The sequence below is a fragment of the Lytechinus variegatus genome, chromosome 1, assembly GCF_018143015.1.
Source record: "Lytechinus variegatus isolate NC3 chromosome 1, Lvar_3.0, whole genome shotgun sequence".
NCBI classification, from domain to species: Eukaryota; Metazoa; Echinodermata; class Echinoidea; order Temnopleuroida; family Toxopneustidae; genus Lytechinus; species Lytechinus variegatus.
Genome location: NC_054740.1, coordinates 27,988,996 through 28,011,882, shown reverse-complemented (window position 1 = coordinate 28,011,882; position 22,887 = coordinate 27,988,996). Strand labels below are relative to the sequence as shown.

Sequence of the window (22,887 nt, the reverse complement as noted above, 5' to 3'; positions counted from 1 at the left end):
GGCAGCTCCGTTACACTCATGAATCAGCCGAGTTGTAGTTTTTATAGAGATTTATGCCATTACTAGATGGTGTTATGAATGCACATAAATAAATTGTATGTTCTCATACATAACTTTTAGTTTTAGCATTTATGGAGATAAAACTGCATCATATCATTGATCGCCCAACAGCAACCTTAAAGGTAAATGCTAGTTTTGGTAACGATATCAAAATGAGTTCGTACAGAATCCAATGAAATGACCACCAAAGTGTATTTGTATAAATAAAATGCAAGTGTCAAAGGATTCTGGAAAAAATTGTGTAATTGCTGAGAAATCAGCAAATAAGCACAAGATTCGGGTAGAGCATCGGGCCCGACGCTCTCAGCAATAATTATACATTGTCCCACATGCGCTTATCTGTGTTTGGGATCTTTGGTGTGAACATTTTCAGCGTAGATTTCAAGATTTCACAAAGTTCAGTTAATGTAACTGTACCAGATCTAGATCCTCGATGATATACTCGTTTTACAGACTTTCTCATGAAATCAGTGCTAACCCTGTTAACTGCAACTACTGGAATTTCTCTTTAAATATTAATGACACATGTGGAAATGTAAGTCCATATGTTGTATTTAACATTTCTTTCTGTAGGAGTACCCACCCCTTGTTGTTTGCAGAGTTCACAAATGTCCTGAGATAATAAGTGATGTATTTCTTCTTGTTTTTCATCATTTCTTTTTATTTCACAATATCAGTCACCCTGAACGTTTCGATGCTATCCTCCTTTAATCTAGACCAACAGAATAACAAAGAAAGAAAACATTGAATCCAGATGTTTCACAAATGACTTATAACCCAGTGAGACCTATTAATGAACAGCACAAACTTGATACTAACTCCTGATCAATCTTATCAAATTTATTTTAGTTTAGTAAAAAAAAGAATTTCCAGTAATAAATATAAAAGAAATCCAACACAACTGTACTGGCATACATGTATAAAAACATGTGGTTGTGGTTGGCAATAATCAACTGCTAAGTAATGTGTAAAATAAGCTTGACAACTTTGTCTTTTTTTCTTAAAGGCAACATAACATAATTTGGCTTGCTTAAAGCTTTGTCAAAATTTATTATGCTGATCATTAAAATACTTAATCTTTATTGCAAAGATATTCTCTTGAAATCAGCAAATAAGCGCAGGATTCTGGTAGAGCGTTGAGTGTTGGGCCCGACGCTCTAAGCAATAATTATACATTGTCCCACGTGCGCTTATCTGTGTTGGGGATCTTCGGTGTGAACATTTTTCGGCGTAGATTTCAAGATTTCACAAAGTTCAGTTAATGTAACTGTACCAGATCTAGATCCTTGATGATATACTGACAATTAAGCCTTGTTTTACAAACTTTCTCATGAAATCAGTGTTTGTTGCAACTACTGGAATTTCTCTTTAACTATGGAAATCAACATTACATGTATATATCCAATTCTCTCTTTTTTTTTACTTCACTTCATGAACTTTCATATGAAGCACAGGATGAAGAAGGATCAGTTCAGGATGGTCACACACAAAGGGGTTCAGATGTACATAGTGGAATTGCCCTTATACACATGTGATGCACAGGGCCATAAGTACTTGTGTGTACAGCTCTATAACATAGTCCCACGGTCCGTACAACATTACTTCAGACTAGCAGGTGTCATCTGGTAAGGGTTTCTTGCGGCATAGCAGCATCAGTGAAGAATCGTAGCTTGGATGGAAGAAGTTTGATGACAACGGGCATAGCTTCAAACCTATCGTTGTCAATGGTATACCAGGATTCCTCAGCCTATAAAATGATAACAGGACAACAATGAGTTACATGTAGTATGTCCATACTGTCATTAAATTTATAATAATAATATAATAATAGGCACTTATAGTGCAACCTATCTAGAAGTAATCTAATCTGAGGTGCATTGTTATCATTATTACTACTACCCCAGCTTTTTATACAAGCATAATCTGAGACACAAAAAAGTAATAAAAATAACTGTAATTTGTCAGTCTTTGTGCCTTTGATACTAAAAAAAGAATAAGGTTGCCCTGATACTTCAGTATTTAAAATCTCTGATATACATGAAACTGTGGGTGCCAAGATAACACTCAATGTAGTGGAAGCACTCTTATTAACTTCAAACAATGTGTAAATAAATGCACTGTACATATACATAGTGCAGGGGTGCTTTTTTTGTGCAAGATTGAGCACACAGGCATGCCTTCATACATCCTATCTCCAAACACAGCACTTGATATTGGGATGATATCGAGGTGCCTTCAATATATATTCTGAAATTCTATTTCTATTCAGATATATCTTGCTGAAAGAAATGTTAAATAATAAAACAAGGCAAACGCCAAGCGTTGTCTCACCTGCATATTGCAGTCATGAAGAGACTGCATGTCAAAACTAAAGGTCATGTCATTAGTGGAACAAACAGATAAGGTCATATGCAAAAAACATCTGAACACACAGTACAAGTCAGATATCTTTAATACCTGTTTCGAAGCTATAGAAAGTTGTGTGTACAACACAGCAGTGCCAGTCATGGAAAGTTCATTGACCTTTGACCTTAATCTAATTCAACTCACATTCGAACTTGACCTGCACCTTCAAAAGATGGGCCTCTTGTATGAAATTGGTGATCCCACCTCGAAGATATAGAAAGTTATTATGTGTACAACATAGCAAAGTGCCAGTCATGGAAAGTTCATTGACCTTATTCAAATTCGACTTATATTCGAACTTGACCTGTGCCTTCAGGAGATGGACCTCTGGTATGAATTTGGTGATCCCACCTCGAAGCTATAGAAAGTTACTGGGTGTACAGCACAGTGCCAGTCATGGAAAGTTCATTGACCTTTGACCTTATTCGAAATCGACTTATATCGTACTTGTTAATTGTTCTTGTGTAGTATTTATATAAATTTCCATAAAATATAATTTTTACATTGTAAAAGAGAACTGTTGCTCGGCTAGCGCCATGAGCGTCTGCTGACGGTGTGTGCGCTCTACAAATATACACTATTATTATTATTATTATTCGAACTTGACCTGTGCCTTCAGGAGATGGACCTCTGGTATGAATTTGGTGATCCCACCTCGAAGCTATAGAAAGTTATTGGGTGTACAGCACAGTGCCAGTCATGGAAAGTTCATTGACCTTTGACCTTATTCAAATTCGACTTATATTCGAACTTGACCTGTGCCTTCAGGAGATGGACCTCTGGTATGAATTTGGTGATCCCACCTCGAAGCTATAGAAAGTTACTGGGTGTACAGCACAGTGCCAGTCATGGAAAGTTCATTGACCTTTGACCTTATTCAAATTCGACTTATATTCGAACTTGACCTGTGCCTTCAGGAGATGGACCTCTGGTATGAATTTGGTGATCCCATCTCGAAGCTATAGAAAGTTATTGGGTGTACAACATAGTTGTTGACGCCGCTGACGCCGGAAATAGTGATACCTATGTCTCCCTCCACTACGCAGGCGAGACAAAAACAACAAACAAACCTAAACTATCTGTAATTAAGTGACATTCAGTGGAGACAGCAACTCGCTATCTCAACAAAAGACATCCCATGCTTAGCTACAGAAAGTAAGATAGCATATGGGACAATGTGAGGAATATATTATTAGTATTCATTATGTGTTACAACTCAAAGGATTGTTGCACAAAATATGATTGCACTTGATAAAGGTATATTTTCAAATTGTGTGGGATTTGTTGGATAAGTCAGTCAAACCATGTCAGAATCCGTCCATCATTTTATGTGTAACAGAAAGCACCCCTCCCTCAAATGGTTATGATTAATAAGCCACAGTTTAACAGTACCTCTTTTAGGTTAGGCCTAAGATGTACTTCTCCTGCAGCAATATCAGTCACCTTGAACGTTTCGATGCTATCCTCCTTTAATCTAGACCAACTGAATAACAGAAAGAAAACATTAAATCCAGATGTTTCACAAATGACTTATAACCCAGTGAGACCTATTAATGAACAGCATAAAACTGATACTAACTCCTGATCAATCTTATCATATTTATTTTAGTTTATTAAAAAAAAGAATTTCCAGTAATAAATAAAAAAGAAATCCAACACAACTGTACTGGCATACATGTATAAAGACATGTGGTTGTGGTTGGAAATTATCAACTGCTAAGTAATGTGTAAAATAAGCTTGACAACTTTGTCTTTTTTTCTTAAAGTCAACATAACAATATTTGTTATGCGTGGTCACTCTCGCAAAGTGTTCACTGGCTTTCTAGGAAATTCGTGATCACTCTCGCAAAAAAAGTGTTCACTAGCTTACAAGTTCACGAGTTTTTGAGTGCCGCTGCAACTCTTTATCAAATGCAGCTTTAAATTAAGATTCAATATGAATAATTTGGCCTGCTTAAAGCTTTGTCAAAATTTATTATGCAGATCATTATAAAACTTAATCTTTATTGCAAAGATATTCTTTTGAAATCATCACTGCTCACTTAAAATTGGATTTGAACACGGTTTAAATAATGCAAGAGCCACAGAACTACTTCATCTATCAAATAGAACAATTCATTGGGTATACACACATGTAAAATAAAGCCTTGCTGAATCTATTGGAAGCACCAGTCTTTTCGACTCATAGGTACATAAACACATTGTTTGCATAATCTGAAATTTTGCTTCCACTCACAGTAGAGCAAATTATTCATGTAATCCTGCATTTAACTTTTTTTCTTGAACCATTTTTGCCTTCTGATACATGTAAGAATACAAGTGGAATGCCTCTGGCCGTCTCACCTGCATCACACGGTTCAATATAGCAGCAGTGCTGATTTAACTCGCACAAGATGTTCAGTGATACATGGTTACTCTTATGTCAACTTTTTATGAACTAGACCAATAAACTTACAGAGATATGATGGTTATTCAACAAAAAACCTCAACATGGCCAAACTTCATTGACCTTACATGACCTTTAACCTTGATCATGTGACCTGAAACTCACACAGGATGTTCAGTGATACTTGATTACTCTTATGTCCAAGTTTCATGAATCAGATCCATTAGTCTAGTCTGTTAGCGAAATTATGTGGACAGTGGACAAAAGCGTGATTTTTTTCTCCAGACCTTTGTTTATGTATAAGAATGGGGTATGCTCCAAAAAATCTGGCTGCAGGAACAGTGAAAAAATGGGTGAAAATGTCAGAATTTATGAGTTCAGATTTGTCTGATATATAGACTAGCGCTAGTGCAAAACTCAACAGCAGTGCATTATTAGGTGGTCTGTCTATGACAGATCACCTATTGATTTCGTCAGAATTTTCTTTATTATTTATTTATTCTTATCACCTATGTTTGTCGCCAACTTTTCTCCGAATTGGCTAAATCAATTTACCTGATTTTTCTGTCATATATAGAATCTATCATAGAGACGGCATACTAAGCTTTTCAAGGTCATCTGGTCATGATGACGTCATCTACGCGCCATTTTGTAAAATTCTTCATTTGATCATATCTTCATTATCAATTATCAAAAATTAACAATATTTACATGACATTAACTTCAGGTCAAGGGTCAACTGTCAATGTCATCAAAGGTCATGTAAAGGTCATGACGTCAAAGGTAAAAAAATCGTCCAAATGGCCTATATAAATTTTTGGATACGTTTCAGGTAATTTTTGAAATGCTTTTTGTTTCCGCGCGTAACGTCTGAACGCAACGCAGAAACACCGTTTTTTTTTACATCATTGCATTAATAATAAAATTTTGAACAATTTGATACCTTGATCAACCTTCTACAACCATTAATAACGAAATTAACACCCGTTAAACTTTGCAGCACGTGTGCGTGCGAGCTCTCACTATAGGCCATATATGGGCAAAAACATGCCTATTGAAAATTCAATGTAGCTCTTTAAATAGTCCGTTGACCCCCAATTTTTTTTTCATATATCGATAGAGTATGAGTTGTAGATTTGATTTCATGTCACCATCGTCCCTAAATTATCTCGTGACGTCATCAAAATGGCGCCTAAACTAAAAATTTCATTTATTCAAAAATGACGTCATCAAATTTTTGCAAATTTGGTTTTAACTTCTCGAATATAGATTGGTTTTCACCCAGATTTTGATATGTTGTAGTTTAGAATGTACTCTTTCTCCTGAGTAATCATGAATTTTCGTTTTGAGAAACGCATCATTGCGTAAAACAGCGATGAAAAGAGGCATGTCATTTTTCCTCATTTTGCGTGTAATCTCTATGGGACATGACTTTTTCTCAAAACTAGATTCGACATTCCTCTATTTCGTGAGCCATATCTCAATTTTTTCTTGTCGGGTTTCCCTGAGCTTTTAGTATGTTGTAGCTGAGATTCTAAGCTTTCGGAAGTGTGCCCTCCATTTTTTGATCAGATGCCGGGATCATGCCCGTATTTCGCTTGCAAAATTGGAATTGTAATTCTCAAATTTGCTTACGTGTAAAGTCTATGGGAAATATGCTAGCTCAATCGGTTAGGCGTCAGACTTGCATCTCATTCAATCATGCGGGCAGGGGTTTTTTTTTTTTTTTTTACTATCTTGCGCACGATCAATTATAACAATTCTAATAATTAATAGCTAAAATATTGCAAAATTCAGATTATAATTACTTTTTTTCGTATTATATCTATCTAATCATATCCGTCCATCCGCTATCTGTTATAAATCTATCTATCCATATATATGTCTATCTGTCTATCTACCTACTCTGTATATGTATCTGTCTATCTATCTCTCTCTCTGTCTAATATAACATATCTATCTGTTTAGATATGTATATCTATCTATCGTTCTATATATCCATCAATCTATCTGCCTGTCTCTATCTATCTTTCTATTATATGTATGTCTGTCTGGCTATCTATCTATATCAATCTATTTGTCTCTATCTATCTATCAATATGTCTGTCTGTCTGTCTATCTATGTTTTATTAATATAACTACCTATCATTTATCTCTCAATCGATCACTTGATCCATCCATCGCTCAATCCATCACTCCATCCATCTATATATATAATCATCTATCTTGTATGTATCTGTTTGAAGATGTATGTCTGACGATTGTCATCACCACATCAAGAATCACATTTAGCAATGGTCAAAACTTATTCTTAGGATGTCTACGATCAAGATTATCAATGATATCTAAATGATTTATTTCATACATCAGCCGACACTGAACAAATCATGACAGACCACCTAATTCGTCCGCATGACGAATTAAATTCTAGTTTTGCATTGGATTAGTTCTTGAATTCAGACCCTTTTTGAACAGATCTTCTGTTTGTCCTCGCATCTCAATGCACCAAAATATCTGAACACAGATGCTAACCAAGCCGAAGGGTGACGGTGGAGGGGGTTGAATGTTGGTGTGTATGTACATATTTTGATATTCATCTTAGGGTAAAGATTCATATTATATTCTAAATGTCTTCTCTGCATTAAAATGTGGGGGTGTTAATCACCTTCATTAATATTTCTAGGTTTTGGGGGAAGGGGCAGGATTAGTCCTTAAATCTGACATCAAAGAAGGTTAAAGGCAGTGGCCATTAGAAACATAAAAATGATAAACACTCTTAAAAAACGCATTCCCTTAAGGGCATAGGCTGGAGGTACAGTGGGTGAATGTGAAACCTTCCGCTGAAGCAGAGGAGTTCCAACACTGGCAAGCAAAACGAAATGTGTACCCCTTCTACTTTCAACAGCTGATTTTCCAAACCTTAGTTCCACCTCCCCAAGATGTGCACCCCTCTCCATACCACTTTTAGTTCTACCTCCCCATGCTTACACATTTGTCCCACAGGGGTCAATGCATTTTTAAAGCTAGACATTATTCTTTTTTTTTGGGAGGGGGGGTCTTTAGAAAATGACCTCATAAAAATTACAGTTAAAGGATTATGACTAGGAACTTAACTTACAACCCCCGAAATAATAGGGGGCTGATATACTTCTTGAGCAGAAAATGCCCCCCCTTCAACCGTAAGAAGAGTCCTTTGCACTTCAGACCATTCATTTGAAGTTTAATGCATTCTGATTTGATAAAAAAAAATGTTTACAGTACCCAATTAACCATTGTTTATTTATATTCTCCTACTCAGTCTTTTATTAATATTCATATTCCGTTCCTACTCTTTCTTTTTAACTTTCACATCACTCTTGATTTTGAGCTTCACCATGCCATCTCCTGCGTCCTGTCTCTCTCTAAGTATATTTTTTCTGACATATTTTAAAGTGTACCTTTAATCATGCAACTCATTATAGAAATATAAATATATACAAAAATCTATGCACTTGTTTTAGAAATTCACTTGCAACAAATCCATGACTCAGTAACATACCATATCAAAATATACATATGTGCACAATAGATTTTAGCCTTATGTTTTCTTTCATTTAATTTTTTCAGTATATTTCTGTGACAGCCCCTGCTTCATGCTTCATGCTTCAAATAAAACATTGATTAATTGGACACCGGAAACATTTTTTTTTTCAAAGCAAAATGTTTGAGGCTTTAAATTAATATGCTGAAGTGTAAAGGATTCCCCCCCCTTTTTTTTGGGGGGGGGTCAAGTTCCTAGTCGTTATAATTTCCTTTCACTTTTTATGTGGCAATTTTCTAAAGCCCTACCCCCAGAAAAAAAAATGCAAGGGGTGTTTTTTTTAAGAGTGTTTAAGTTCCTCATGGTCATGGCCTTTAACCTTCTATATTTCTATGTTGTCAGTTTTTAAGGACCTTCTCCGCCCCCAAAAAAACCTATAAATATTATTGAAGGTGATTAATACCCTGTGCTATTATATGACGTTATAAAGGGGAATCAAACCCAAATAAACGCTTGTTTTTAGAGGAAAATGAAAAATCAGACAAGTTTATAGGTCAAAGTTTGAACAATATCAGACAAACCATAAGAAAGTTGTGAACATATTAAAGTTATAAACATTGGTAATCACTATACCCATGAAGACTTCAAATTGACCGCATATGCATAGTGATGTGAGAAGGCAAGGACCACTCTTCTATGTACTGGAATATTTAACCCTAAATCTCCCGGGGTATTTTGATTCTTGTCATTCCCGGGGGGGGGGGGGGGGCCATTATGGCCCCCCCTTAAGATCTCAGCCACCGATCGCGCGAGCGACGCAAAACTTTGCACGCTGGTAGTGTGCGATGTAATCTACAAGGCTGTATGGTAAAATTTTCCAAAATAATGAGATTTTATTTTATATGAATTAATTATGCTAATTTATGCATAAATCATACTTTTTGCTCTAATTCACTAAATAAAGCTCCTAGAATGCTAATTTTTGGTAAAAATTTTCTTTGTAGCATTCTTAACAATCGTAATTCAAAAAAAACTTTGGTTTGGAAATAAATTTCTTATGTATTTTATTGTTTTATGAATTTCTTATGCATTTCTTTGTTTTTTTACTTTTTGTTTTTTATTGTTTTTTTCAATGGAAATTGTTCCAGACATAATTCTGATCATAAACAAGGCAAAATTAATTAAGTTTAATCAGTAAAAGTAGAAATAATGATACATTTATGAATTTTGGCTAAATACGCAATTTGCATTGGATTTGTACATGAAATCACGTTTATGAGCAATTTTGGGTCTGACGTGCACTTGCATAATGTTGCGTAATGTCGTAACCGCGTACCCGGGCGTCACAACTTTGGTCTCAAAATTTGCGCGAGACTTGAATGTAAAAAGTCAGTGAGCTGCGAGGTGAAAAAATTTCGCGCAGCAGATATATCGCGAAAATTGTTGAGGGGGCCATTATGGCCCCCCCCCCCCCGGGAGAGTTAGGGTTAATTAGCTAAAATTTCTTTTTTTCAAAAGTTATACTTCAAATTATATCTTTCTTGAATCATGAGGACATAAAACATACTACCAGGTTTATATTACGGCCCCAATGGAATAGGGATTTAGGAGAAAACCAAAAATCCTGATAATTAAGTACTAGTCTTATGGGAAAGTTGTCCTTGCGGCCTCACCCCTTGTCATAATTTACTTACCCAGTTGCCAATTTGAATTCTATACTAGTAGCCTTAGGGATCTTAATTTTAAAGCAGCCATAACTTTATTTTGCTTGTCCGATTTCTTTCAAACTTTCACCATTCTTATTTTTCTCCATTTCCATGCACACAACATTATGACCAAGGCTGGATTCCCTTTTAACACTGAATATGAATCTTTACCCAAAATTAATATTTGTGTCAACTTTTATGAGCACAGGCTGAAAACTGAGAAGTAGATTGATCCACAATGAGTTTTCCCCATATTTCTGGCTATATGGGGTTACCAAGGCAATGCACTCTCTGACAAAAGGTTCTTGCACATCTTGCCAATGTGTGAGCCATAATTATTTCATGAGAATTGGTTAAAAAAAAAAAAAAAAAAACTCATGATGACGTTGTTCAAATTGCAAGGTTTTTACCTAAATTTTGCCATATAATATGTTCCTCCCATGGCATCACATTTCGGAAACACACACAAAAAGTACCTTGCACATCTTTACTTCAATACCAATGTGTGTGCCAAATTTCATGAGAATTGATTGAAAACTGATGAAGCAGTTTGAATTGTAAGGTTTTTCCCCCAATATTCACCATATAATATGTTGTTACCATGGCAACAAGATTTCTGAAAGACACACAAATATGTGTCTTAGACATCTTCACCTCAAGACCAATGTGTGTGCCAAATTTCATGAGAATCGGATGAAAACAGAGGAAGTAGTTCCAACTGCAAGATTTTTACCTTATTTTTGCAATGATACACTGTTACCATGGCAACACAATATCCAACACATGCAAAAAATGTGTCTTGCACATCTCTCCCCCAAGACCAAAATATGTACATACACACCAACATTCAACCCCCTCCACCGTCACCCTTCGGCTTGTTTAGCATCTGCTTTTAGATATTTGGTGCATTGAGATGCGAGGACAAACAGAAGATCTGTTCAAAAAGGGTCTGAATTCAAGAACTAATCAATGCAAAATAATGCACTGCTATTGAGTTTTGCACTAGCGCTAGTCTATATATCAGACAAATCTGAACTCATAAATTCTGACATTTTCACCCAATTTTTTCACTGTTCCTGCAGCCAGATTTTTTGGAGCATACCCCACTCTTAATTCTTATACATAAACAAAGGTCTGGAGAAAAAAATCATGCTTTTGTCCACTGTGTCCACAAGTAGGGCATTTTTTACGCTAACAGACCGGACTACATCAACTTTCAAAGTTATGATGGTAATTCAACAGATACACCCCATTCGGCCAAAGTTCATTGAACTTTGTCCTTGGTCATGTGACCTGAAATGCGCAGAGGATGTTTAGTAATACTTGATTACTCTAATGTCCAAGTTTAACAAACTAGACCAATAAACTTTCAAAGTTATGATGGTAATTCAACAGATACCCCAATTCGGCCAAAGTTCATTGACCCTAAATGACCTTTGACCTTAATCATGAGACCTGAAACTTGCACAAAATGTTCAGTGATGCTTGATTACTATTATGTCCAAGTTTCATGAATCAGATCCATAAACATTCAAAGTTATGATGGGAATTCAACAGATACCCCCAATTCAGCCAAAGTTCATTGACCCTAAATGACCTTTGACCTTGGTCATGTGACATAAAACTCAAGCAGGATGTTCAGTGATACTTGATTAACCTTATGTCCAAGTTTTTAGAAATAGGTCCATATATTTTCAAAGTTATGATGACATTTCAAAAACTTAACCTCAGGTTAAGATTTTGATGTTGATTCCTCCAACATGGTCTAAGTTCATTGACCCTAAATGACCTTTGACCTTGGTCACGTGACATGAAACTCTAATAGGATATTCAGTAATACTTGATTAACCTTATGGCCAAGTTTCATGATCTAGGTGCATATACTTTCTAAGTTATGATGTCATTTTAAAAACTTAACCTCAGGTTAAGATTTGATGTTGACGCCGCCGCCGTCAGAAAAGCAGCGCCTATAGTCTCACTCTGCTATGCAGGTGAGACAAAAACTGAGTGCAAAGCATTACTCCTTTCATTGCCTCTCCTTTATTAATTCATTGGCCTATTTCATGATGGAGATTGTATGCAGACAGACACAATAAATGGCATTGATTGCCTGAGATCGTGAACTTCTTCAGGTCTGTCCCATCTAAGGGAAAAATGAAAACAAATATACCAACATGTACTTGACTTTGAGACTATAATTGACTCAATAAAATTCATGGCAACACCATCAATATTTCAGAGCTGCCAACCTTAATAGTGAAAACAATCATATTCTTTCATTTCTTTTATCATATTTTCAAGCTCAAAATTCATTTTTCTTTTCAAGTTTGAAAAACATACAAAAAAAATATCATAATTCGCTTAAGTTTTGGAAATCCTTTTGTATGTTTTTCCCTTTAAAATTCCTACTAATTGGCAGTTCTGATATTTGAATGTATTTACTTAAACAATGTCAACATACCCTTCTTTCATGAAATCTGTTCTTGAAAACTCCTCAGGTCCAATTCTAAGCTGCAAAGCAGGTGGACCCTATAAATAATCATTAAAAAAAGACAACAGGCATTTACACTATTCAAGTGATAGTTTAAAATGAGGAAATGTGATTTTCCCCTGGGAATTATTACCCAGGCACACTACAGTCTGCCTTATTCTGAGTATCAGAAAGTTCGACACTATCTAGACAATGCTTGGTGAGCTTCATTGGTTGCCATGGCAATGCAGAGTGAAATAAAAGATCTCCATGCTTACTTATGAAGTTACTGATAACCCACTTCCTAGCTACATTACTGCACTAGTCAATGTATGTCGGCAATTTACATTAATATGTATTAATTGTCATTAACAATAATGGCAAATTATACAACTATATGAAACGACACAAGTGGAAGAGTCGTAGTGTAGTGGTTCTGACTCTCGCCTTGTAATCAGAGGGTCATGTGTTCGAATCCCACCATGGCCTAGCGTCGTTTGGCAAGGCGTCAATCCACAGTTTGTCACTCGCCACCCAGGTGTTAAATGGGTACCCGGTAGGATGTGAAAGCCTATGTAGTATGCTCGGCAATTGAGTCTTGAAACTCTTGTTGGAATGCTCCCAAGGTAGTGGAGAAGGTGCATACATTGTATAGGGGCATGCAAGGATCCAATGACCGGGGTAATAATATATCTCTTAAGTGCATAGAGACGTCATGCAGAATATTATTAGTATTATAAAGTACAACGAAAGAAGGCAACAAACCTACCTTTTGCTTGTTCCCACTGTTATCTGTTAAAACAGATAATTCCACTGCAGAAATATCCAATTCTTCCAATACCTCTTCTTCATCATGTACTACAGGTTCTGGAGAGTAATATCAGTAAGAAAATTCATGGGTTATAGTAACATAACTCTATCATGACACTTTATTTTTCAAATTGGCAACTGCAATACAGCCATATAATTTTTTCTGTTGTAATTTTTACTAACAAATGTGAAACTTATAGCCTTTACTATGGGAATGTTGGTTCAGTGGTCAAACCATTGCCTCATGAACAAAACATTGGTTCAATTCTTAGACAGGTCATGAATAAGGCTTCGAAACAGGGACTTTCTGCCTTTCCAAATGGTTTCATTTAGAACAGGGAAAGGTAAGTCACGTTCATGCAAGTTATGGCTACCCTGTTTTTAAAAATATGTTTAAATACAACCTATTTTGAATAAATTTTCATAGTACGTCTGATCAATTTTCCTCTTTTCATTCAACTCTACTTGTTGGGGTGACCCTTGCCCTTTAACATTGTCCTATGGATTGATCAAAAGCCATGTGCACATAGCAGGTAAAAGGCACCAACCAATTCATGAAGTGAATAAAATCCTGGGGGGGGGGGGATGCACTCAGTATATAATGCATAGTGGGTATGTGCCGCAGAGGGGACCTCCATTTTGACACTCAAATTTCTGTTTCAAGGCATAGCATTTTTGTCATATTGAAGAAAAGAACAAAGAAAGCCCCTATAAAGCATAGCATTTTCTTCTTAACGAGGAAAAAAGAAGAAATCCGCTCCAAAGCTTTGTATATTTTTCATTACGCGGTTCCGGTTGCATTGATCTGCTACAATAAGCTGCAATTTTGGTGAAAAGCGGCCACAGAGCGCTGTCTGACCATCACCTCTGCGCGAGCGCACTAGGCGTTCGTGCCGCCGGGCTAACTGCATCATGCACGCATGCCCGTTCCATTGGGATATATACGCACTTGTACGCTGGCGATCCGCTCCAAGGCCCCGTTTTTTGTCTCGCCCGCGGCACACCCCTTCAACTTGTTTGGTCGAGTGCCCCCCGGAATAAAATCTTCGGTTTTAATTGGCTAGGAAGCAGTTTTCTATGACCAATACTGTGGTAACTGTCACAGAATCACATAAAACTATTTAAACAGCTTTTAAAAAATAAACACTTCATTATATGCTCCCCAAATATTCTGTAGAGACAAGACTGCAATAGACTAACCTGGTTCTATACGCTTGGGCCAGAGTCTATTGAATAATCTTGTCCACCACCATAGCTTTTCTGGAATGACCTCTTCAGGGATCTCCTTTGGCTGACCATACGACACATGACCCTTGACCTGGGCTGGAAACTCCTATCATGTTCATTTGAGGTATAAGTGTTATCTTCATTGAGAAATTGTCATAAGGAAAACAATTCTTGAACATGTAAAAATGAAAGTGTTGTCTTTATGAAAATGAAGAACTACCATCTCCTTCATGTACCTATCTTTAGTTTTGAAAAAATCCCCCAAAAGCACATGTAAACATTTCATTTATATAAATGCATGTGCCCCAAAGCAGTTGGGGTGCAAAGTGCATGGATATAAAATAAATGTGTGTTTTATTGGAGAAATTTACTGATTTTTTCATGAGAATTTATTTTGATCGGGTGCCTGATCAAAATTATTATTTTTGTCTTGTTTAAAAGACCTTCTCAAGCAAGGAATGGGCTGAAAATTTCAGGATATGATCTTTGTCTGTAACTTTTTAATATCAAATTACTGATTATGTGAAGTAAGTGCTCAAATAGCTATTTTGAATTAAAAAAAACATTACTGAGAGAGGGCACTATACTTAAATCCTAACAGCAGGGAAAATCCATTCTTTAGTTCTAATGGGTATAAAAAATGAATTGAATGACTACGCTTTTGTAATGTTTGATAAAACTCAAGTATAGTTCACATTTAATACTGACACTTTACCCATGCTTTACCAATGGGTTCATCTGGTTTATAGCACATCAATAAACAGCAGTATATACAAATGTGTGACTCACAAATAAACCAGCTTACCTTAGTTAATCCTGCCCATAGATAGCTGAATCTATGCTTTAGTGGCCCAAAATACCAAAATCTGCAACAAACACAAAATTGTAGCAACTTTGGAATATACAGTATCACAATTGATATCAACTGTGAAGGAAGGGATATGCAATTTATTGGTGTCAGAAAAAATGCAATAAACAAAGCTCATATTTGTGGTTGATAACAGATAAGCTTACAAAGCACAATGCACATAAAATAAAACAAAAAACAAACCAGGAACCTCATAATGTGCAATTAAATTTTTTAAAAATATTATTGGACACAGAGTAAATGAATTTATAGAGGTGGGATTTTAAACAAAAAAAGACAAGATAATGATTCAAGATCTTGTATGTGCATTCATGTGCATGCATGTTAAGGCAGGCAAGTTCAAGTTCAAACATTGTTTTACATCAGAACATGATTTATATGCATCATAATGCTAATCAGGAAGGGGGTGGCAGATTCCACCCCATTGAGATCTCGCCCATCGACTGCAAGCTTGCGCTGAACATTGGCACACACATCACCAATGACATCATCTACCAATATCTGCAGTTAAATTTCTCTAAATGATTCATGAGGGAGACTGGCCAATCCATCCCCCAACCTCCCCTGAGATCTTGGCGAATACCCCAAGCACAACTGTACTGCTTCAATTATCATTACTTACTTATATTTTTTTTCAGAGAGATAAAATATCCTTTTATTTGATATAAAGTCATGATACCCTGGGCTATTCATTCGATAGGTTATAAAATGTGAATCTTATTGCAACCATTGCACAAAAGTAAAGTTACTTTTTTTGCACAGGGACTGCACAGATGAAACTTACTTTGTGGCCTTTTCCTTGGCATCTTGTAACGGACCCCAGTGAATACTATTGACGGCATAAGACTTGCGTCCATGAGTTTCATCCTGGGGATTCAGTTTGAAAGACAGTGATTTATATGAATGTATGCATCCTCATTCCTGCCAATGGAATCATTATCAGTATCATAACATTATCACAACTTATCATTACTTACTTTCATCATCATCCTCCTCACCCTCATGACAATAATGCTACAGTCGCAATTACCCTATGATGGCAGTATGGCGAGTCGAAAACAGCTGCTTTGTTAATATCTATTCAATCCACCTATTATATGTAGGGGAAGGTGGGGTAAGTTGTGACACTTTCTGCGTTTTGCATGTTAGAATTGATCTGACTAGAAATATTGTACAAATAAGTACCTTGCCTTTAAATTTGATTCTTGGGAAGTTGGGAAATCTTTTTCACAAATATATAACTTTCTACCCCCACACTGAAAGTCATCATGACTTTCGAAAAAAAGATGTCAAATGGCTCAACTTGCCCCATCTGTGGGGCAAGTTGTGCCACAGTCTGGGGTAAGTTGAGCCACAAAAATTACGTACAAAATGTATGCGGGAAGAACCAGGATGTCAATTTTTCATTTAAAGTCTTTTTACTTGCTAAATCTCTATAAATACTAACATCTTCTAAAAGTAAAAGAACTCTCAGGTGAATTTGCTCCTTTCTGCCTGCATATCAATGGCTTTTCACATCTTTAATTTTTTTTTATTATACATCACATGATCACCATAAGAATTACCATGGCTCAACATGCCCCATGTTGATTTGGCTTAAATTACCCCAGTCCAAACTTGTTGCGATATTTTCTTATCCACATAAACCCCTCAAAAAAAGTTCTGCAACTCAAGTTTGAGTGCTAATAAATTTCTTAGTGTGCCATCATCATATGTTAAAGTGGTATGATTGGAAAGTATAATTATTCCTCTTTACGATCATGTGTCACTTGTAATGCTGGTGCTATCATGAAATACCCAGACATGATAAATATGCATCAATGTAAAAAATGAAATGTTGCAAAATTTGTTGCCATGTCATGTTTGAGTTCTGCAACTCAAACTGCAAGTTTGAGTGCTAATAAATTTCTTAATGTGCCATCATCATGTGTAAAAGTGATATCTTTAGAAAGCATGATTATTCTTCTTTACAATCATGTGTCATTTGTAATGCTAGTGTCATCTTGAAATACACACACATGATAATACGCAGCAATGTTAGAAATGAAATGTTGCAAAGTGCGTCGTTTCCAATAGCGAATTTCAAATTGTTTCGAGAATAAACCGAGTGCATTCACTGTCACCTGCATGGTGGAAATTCTTTAGAAATGGAGACTCTTGTTAGAAATCAATGCATTTTGCAACATTTCACTTCTGACTTTTCTCAATGTTCAGGGTCGTTGCATATTCCATGATTACATAATCAAAGCAAATGGCATGTCATTGTAAAGAGGAGTAATTCAGCTTTTCAATGATACCAGTTTCATCTTTTATACTTCATAAACTAAAAAGATATCATCACCCAAAACTGAGTTGCAAAACTTTTTTTGAGGGGTTTATTTCTTTTGCATTCATCATGTAAAAGAGTATGATAAGAATGGGAATCCATACCTGGACTAACAACATTGTTCGTACTTCTATAATGTATTTCAAGACGTGTTTGGGTAAAAGCACTCATCTATTTTACATCCTTTTTTACTTTTTTGGCTGAAATTTGTATTTTTCCCTCTAAAAAAGTACCTTTTGTTTCAAAGTTGAAAACAAAGTGGTGGGGTTAAGGATCATGCAATAGGTCATCAATACATGACACCACCACAATGTCTGACTCATTCATTATTAGACTGGGGGTGGTGGCTCAACTTGCCCCTATGCTCAACTTACCCCGCCTTCCCCTAAATGTGGGTGGTACAAAACATGTTAAAACAGCTGTTTTCGACTTGCCATACAGCCGCCGTAAAGCAAATATGACAGAGGGATAAGCATCATCATTAGTACAATCCAAATCTTCCTTGCAATCATCAAATCATAATTGACATCTACATAATTTATCACATGATTCTATATTCACCACTTCAATAGCATTGTTATACAATGTGTATAAAACAAAGGGGAATCCAATTTTCAAGGGCTTATATTTAAATAATATTAATTATATTTCAAATCAACCAAATATGAAAGAGCAACTCCTCAGCTTTTTTATTGATATCCTCTGGTACAACTCTTGACTCAACTAGCTGATGTTGATTGAAGACGGAAGTTTCACTGATGCCTCATCCGGGTGATTTCTCTTTCTCTTTTAATAAACATGATCGATTTGAATAGCCCTTTTGTTGGCTAGGTTAATGAATGCAAGGGTGACAAGGTTGCTCACTGACTCATCAGTTTTCCATTTGCTTCACCCATTTCACCAAAACTTGGAAAAATGAAATTCATACCTCTTTCATCACTTGTCTTCCAAGTTAATATATTCAGCCATGCATGGTGTCAGTGGTACAGGTAATGTACGGATATTCTCTTGTATATATATATATCCCGTAAATGTAAATTGTAATGTTCAATGATTCTTTCATATTAGCTTTCTGAAATATACATTTATGCACTTTATATTCATAAAATCATTAATTTTCCACAGTAAAGTCACCTGTATTGACATGACATCTACATGTCTGGTTGAACCCTTGATGATTGCCATAGCTGAATTACACATCCACCTGACAAAAAAAATAATACAAAAACAAATTACACACAAAAAAATTACTCTTTCTACTTACATTAATCACAATAAATGTACATTTTGGGGTGACCCAACTTAACAAGCATACTGCTTTCATGGGCATCAAATTTTCCTGATATATATATATACATATAATAACCTGTTGTGTGTTTTTTTTCTAAAGTATGTGTACGATACGTCATACATATAATGTCTCACTTTTATACATTGTAATGATTGTTTGTACATTCGTGACTTTTTATATTTTAAACGGAAAATAAATGAATTCAATTAATCAATGAATATTTATATTGCACGATTTCTATGTGTATATACTCAACTGCATATTGCAATATTATTATCATTACCCCAGCTATAGCAGTGCTGCCTCTAGGTGTTCATGCATTCAACTTTTTTTTCTGGGTATCCATTCACCTCGCATGGGTTGAGTGCAGCACAATGTAGGTGAAGTTTTGCTGAAGGAAAACACACCATGGCTTGGGATAGAACCCACGTCCCTCAGATTGAATAATGAGTTATAACCGCTAGACCATGGCACCCCCACTGACATATACTGCAACGGAACTGCTCTGTTCTACACAAACTTTGTCATTTATCTTGCTGTTTTTCTATTCTCAGCTCCCAATACAACTAAATCCAAAATCCAAGGTTTGTCAAAACATCACAATTGCAAACAGTTAATATTTGTTTGATGTCTTTTTTTTCTCTCAGCTTTCCAATACCACTTAATTCAAAACACTGTCTAATGGTAAATACCTGACATCAGCCTCTGCCTCTGAATATAAAATCCTAGCTAAAGAATTTGTAGCTCCAACTGGTATAATACCCAATGTCCAGTTTGAACTGACCACTTTCTCATCATCTCTTCTAAGGAGTCCAGTGATGACCTCAGCTACAGTACCATCTCCACCAGCAATGATAACAATGTCGGTCTTGACCAGTGATGCCGCTAAATCCTTCGCCTCTCCTTCCATCGAGGTCTGCAAACAACATCAGATGTAGTACTTCAAAAACACAATTCAAATGGATTTGATTTGTTTGATGCCTAACAAGACCAGAGGATGAATCAGCCCCTCTCTCACGCAATCTTCGCCTTTGGCCATGCGATCGTGACACATTTGAATGCATGTAGCCCTTGGCATAATCTACAAAACTGTGAAGCCATATTTTCTTTAAAAAAATTGTAACGAATTATGCTTATTCATTAATAAAAATCACAGGTTTGCACGAATAAACTATTAAGCTTGAAACTGCTTAACATTTTATTGACAGACTCTTTGTATTAGCAAAGCACTTCAAAATTTGGGATGAACTTTGATCATTTATTTTCCATTGTTTTTTAAAGGGATCGTTTAACTTTGTGAGAAGCTGATTTAAAAAATTCTCAAACTAAGATGAAATATGTTTATGAGTTTATGTATTTGTTCCAAGAAACCCAAGAAATCATCTTTATTTCGGATGAAAAGTTGTATGTGGGAATATGTGATTATATTGGATCGCGTCTACTAGACGATTTTTCAAATCACTGAGACTTCGCCAATTTGAACGCCTCCCTCTGCCGTTGAGATCGTACTAGTATTAACGGCTACGCAAGCGAGAACTGTCAATCAACCAACAGTGAATAGTGGGGGGAGGGCCTCTACGGCCGGTATCGGCGGCTGCACTGAGAATTGTAAACATTACATGCAGCGCATGTTCCGCTGGCCCGTGCCGTGTAATGTAGCGCCTTGCCGGTTCTTGGGTGTCGAAGCAGAGAAATTCACTTTCAAAGAGAAACAGAATCTGAGCGCAATACAAGATACGTACAGACCCTTTTAGATAAGAAAAATTGCGGACTTACTGATTCCTCGCCGGGATGATAGTAACGTGGCAAATTTGGGTCGATGTATTACTTGAAGATAAATCTAAAGTGTAGCATAAGAATATGTGCGATCCAAAACATATCATACATGTACTTGCGAATGGAATAAGGACATGTGGCCTCTCGAGCTCTGTGTAGTATGTCGTGAACTGAGGGGAGGATCCGGGGCCGGGGGAGAATGCCTTCATCCCATGCATGAACGTTTCATAGTTGATGTGGGTATGCAAATTACTTGGTATTACGTAAGACTCTTCTCATATCGCTCGAAAAATGAACATAATGCAGGACATAATGTTTTCATTTCTAATGCATGTGCAGTCATATGATTATAATATTTCATATATGTAAGACTGAGCTCTGATGGGCCGAGCACAACTGCGCTGGCTGGTCAAGGAAGGGAGGGGTGGGGGGGTTGGCAAATCCGACCGTTGCACCCCCTTTTTGAGAGTAGTAATCAAAACTTGTGAGGTAAATATGCCATACATTTTTCCCACGTGTGCACCACCCCACCCCCCCCCCCACCCCTTGAACGGGAGGTCCTTTCCTCTTCTTTTTTTTGCTTGACAAATTTTTGGCGAAATACCTTTTAGATGAAAACCTTTTTATTTTTTTTGCCGTGTCAAAATTTTCTCAGGAAATGGTGCCCCCTCCCTTTAGAAAGTCCTGGATCCACCCCTGCACAACATAAAGCTGTTTATCTCCCTCCAACACATAACTGCACACAGCCAAACAACCAATGTAATGTGATTCCTAAAAAGAGTTAGTAAAAAGAGTTCGTGCAGTATAATATATATATATATATATATATATATATATAAAGGTATATCTTGGGCATAAAAAGGACATAAAAATAATTGCATTCTGCGGCCGGCGGCGAAAGTATAAAAATATTAGATTCTGGATTGGCAGCGTTGAAGCATAATCTTCCGCCGCCAGTGTCAGAATGTATATTTTTAGGTCCTTCGGGGATGATAAGAAATATTTCCATCCACGTTTCACATCAGCAGATACAATACTTATTATCATTTAGGAGGGATGTCCCATGCAACTAAAGTCTGATTTTTTAAGTACATCGTAGCTTTATTTTTATAATCATGGACCTACTATGGCCTAAATTAATGATGCGAGCGCGAAGCGCAAGTTAATGTTCACTCTTATATTTCGATTTGAAAGGAAATATAGGAGCGCGAACTGTTTTATGTACATGTACATCTTAAACGGGTCATTCTACTCTTGGTAATCAAGCAGGGTATGGATATCTTAAACATTTTGATTTGATTTGGTTTGATTTATGTTCTCGCGTATAACATTGTTTAAAATTTTGGCATGAATCATAGAGTGTAATTAAACATTATGATTCAACCCACACACACACCAAATTATCCATATCCAACTATTACGATAAATTAAAAATTAGCAAGATCGAGGATTGTCATATTGTAAGCATATTGCTTTTAAAAAAATGACTGAAAGCCGAGATTCAAACTTACTATTTAATTTGCATTGATTATACAACAGAATGGTGCGAGCGCGGAGCACGATGCACAAGTTGAAAATTGTTAATATTTTGACATGAAGAGCTGAATCGGGTCATTCTAAAATACGGTCTTATGGTAAGTGTAAAGATTATACGCTAAGCGAGCTGAAATTTGCTGAACATTGGATAAACTGTTCTGTAATATTGCATATTTTCCTAAATAATGATAAGAGCGCATGTAGAACGCAAGCTGATTTTTTTTATATATATTCGCGATTGAATTTTTTTGTATAATGATTTCTATTTTTCTGTTTTTCAAATCGTTCCTCTTTCCTTATTTCATTCACATTTATTCTTCTTCTTATATCCTTTCTTATTGATCCTCTCTGTTTCCCCTTGCTCTATATAGGCATAGGTAGAAAAGCCCAAGAAACTCCAGAATCCTGAGACGTCAAGATGGTATTTTGTACCAAAAAATATGAAGTCATGCACCAACCTAAAAATATCAATTCAATCGGATTTTAAAAAAAATGTGGAAAGACA

General features: G+C 36.2%; 1 protein-coding gene across 1 annotated transcript in view; it reads right to left on the bottom strand.

Moving 5' to 3' along the window:
- Positions 1-1,676: 1,676 nt before the first annotated feature.
- The window catches only part of LOC121410480 (acylglycerol kinase, mitochondrial-like), a 53,649-nt gene continuing 32,438 nt past the window's right edge, over positions 1,677-22,887 (bottom strand). Inside the window, exons 5-13 of the mRNA XM_041602608.1 lie at positions 19,763-19,986; positions 18,914-18,983; positions 16,238-16,320; positions 15,391-15,451; positions 14,559-14,691; positions 13,318-13,415; positions 12,540-12,607; positions 3,859-3,949; positions 1,677-1,807 (exon numbers count right to left, since the gene is read on the bottom strand). Of these exons, the coding sequence (XP_041458542.1) occupies positions 1,679-1,807; positions 3,859-3,949; positions 12,540-12,607; positions 13,318-13,415; positions 14,559-14,691; positions 15,391-15,451; positions 16,238-16,320; positions 18,914-18,983; positions 19,763-19,986 (957 nt within the window). The 3' untranslated portion in view covers positions 1,677-1,678. The remainder of the gene's footprint in view (positions 1,808-3,858; positions 3,950-12,539; positions 12,608-13,317; positions 13,416-14,558; positions 14,692-15,390; positions 15,452-16,237; positions 16,321-18,913; positions 18,984-19,762; positions 19,987-22,887) is intronic.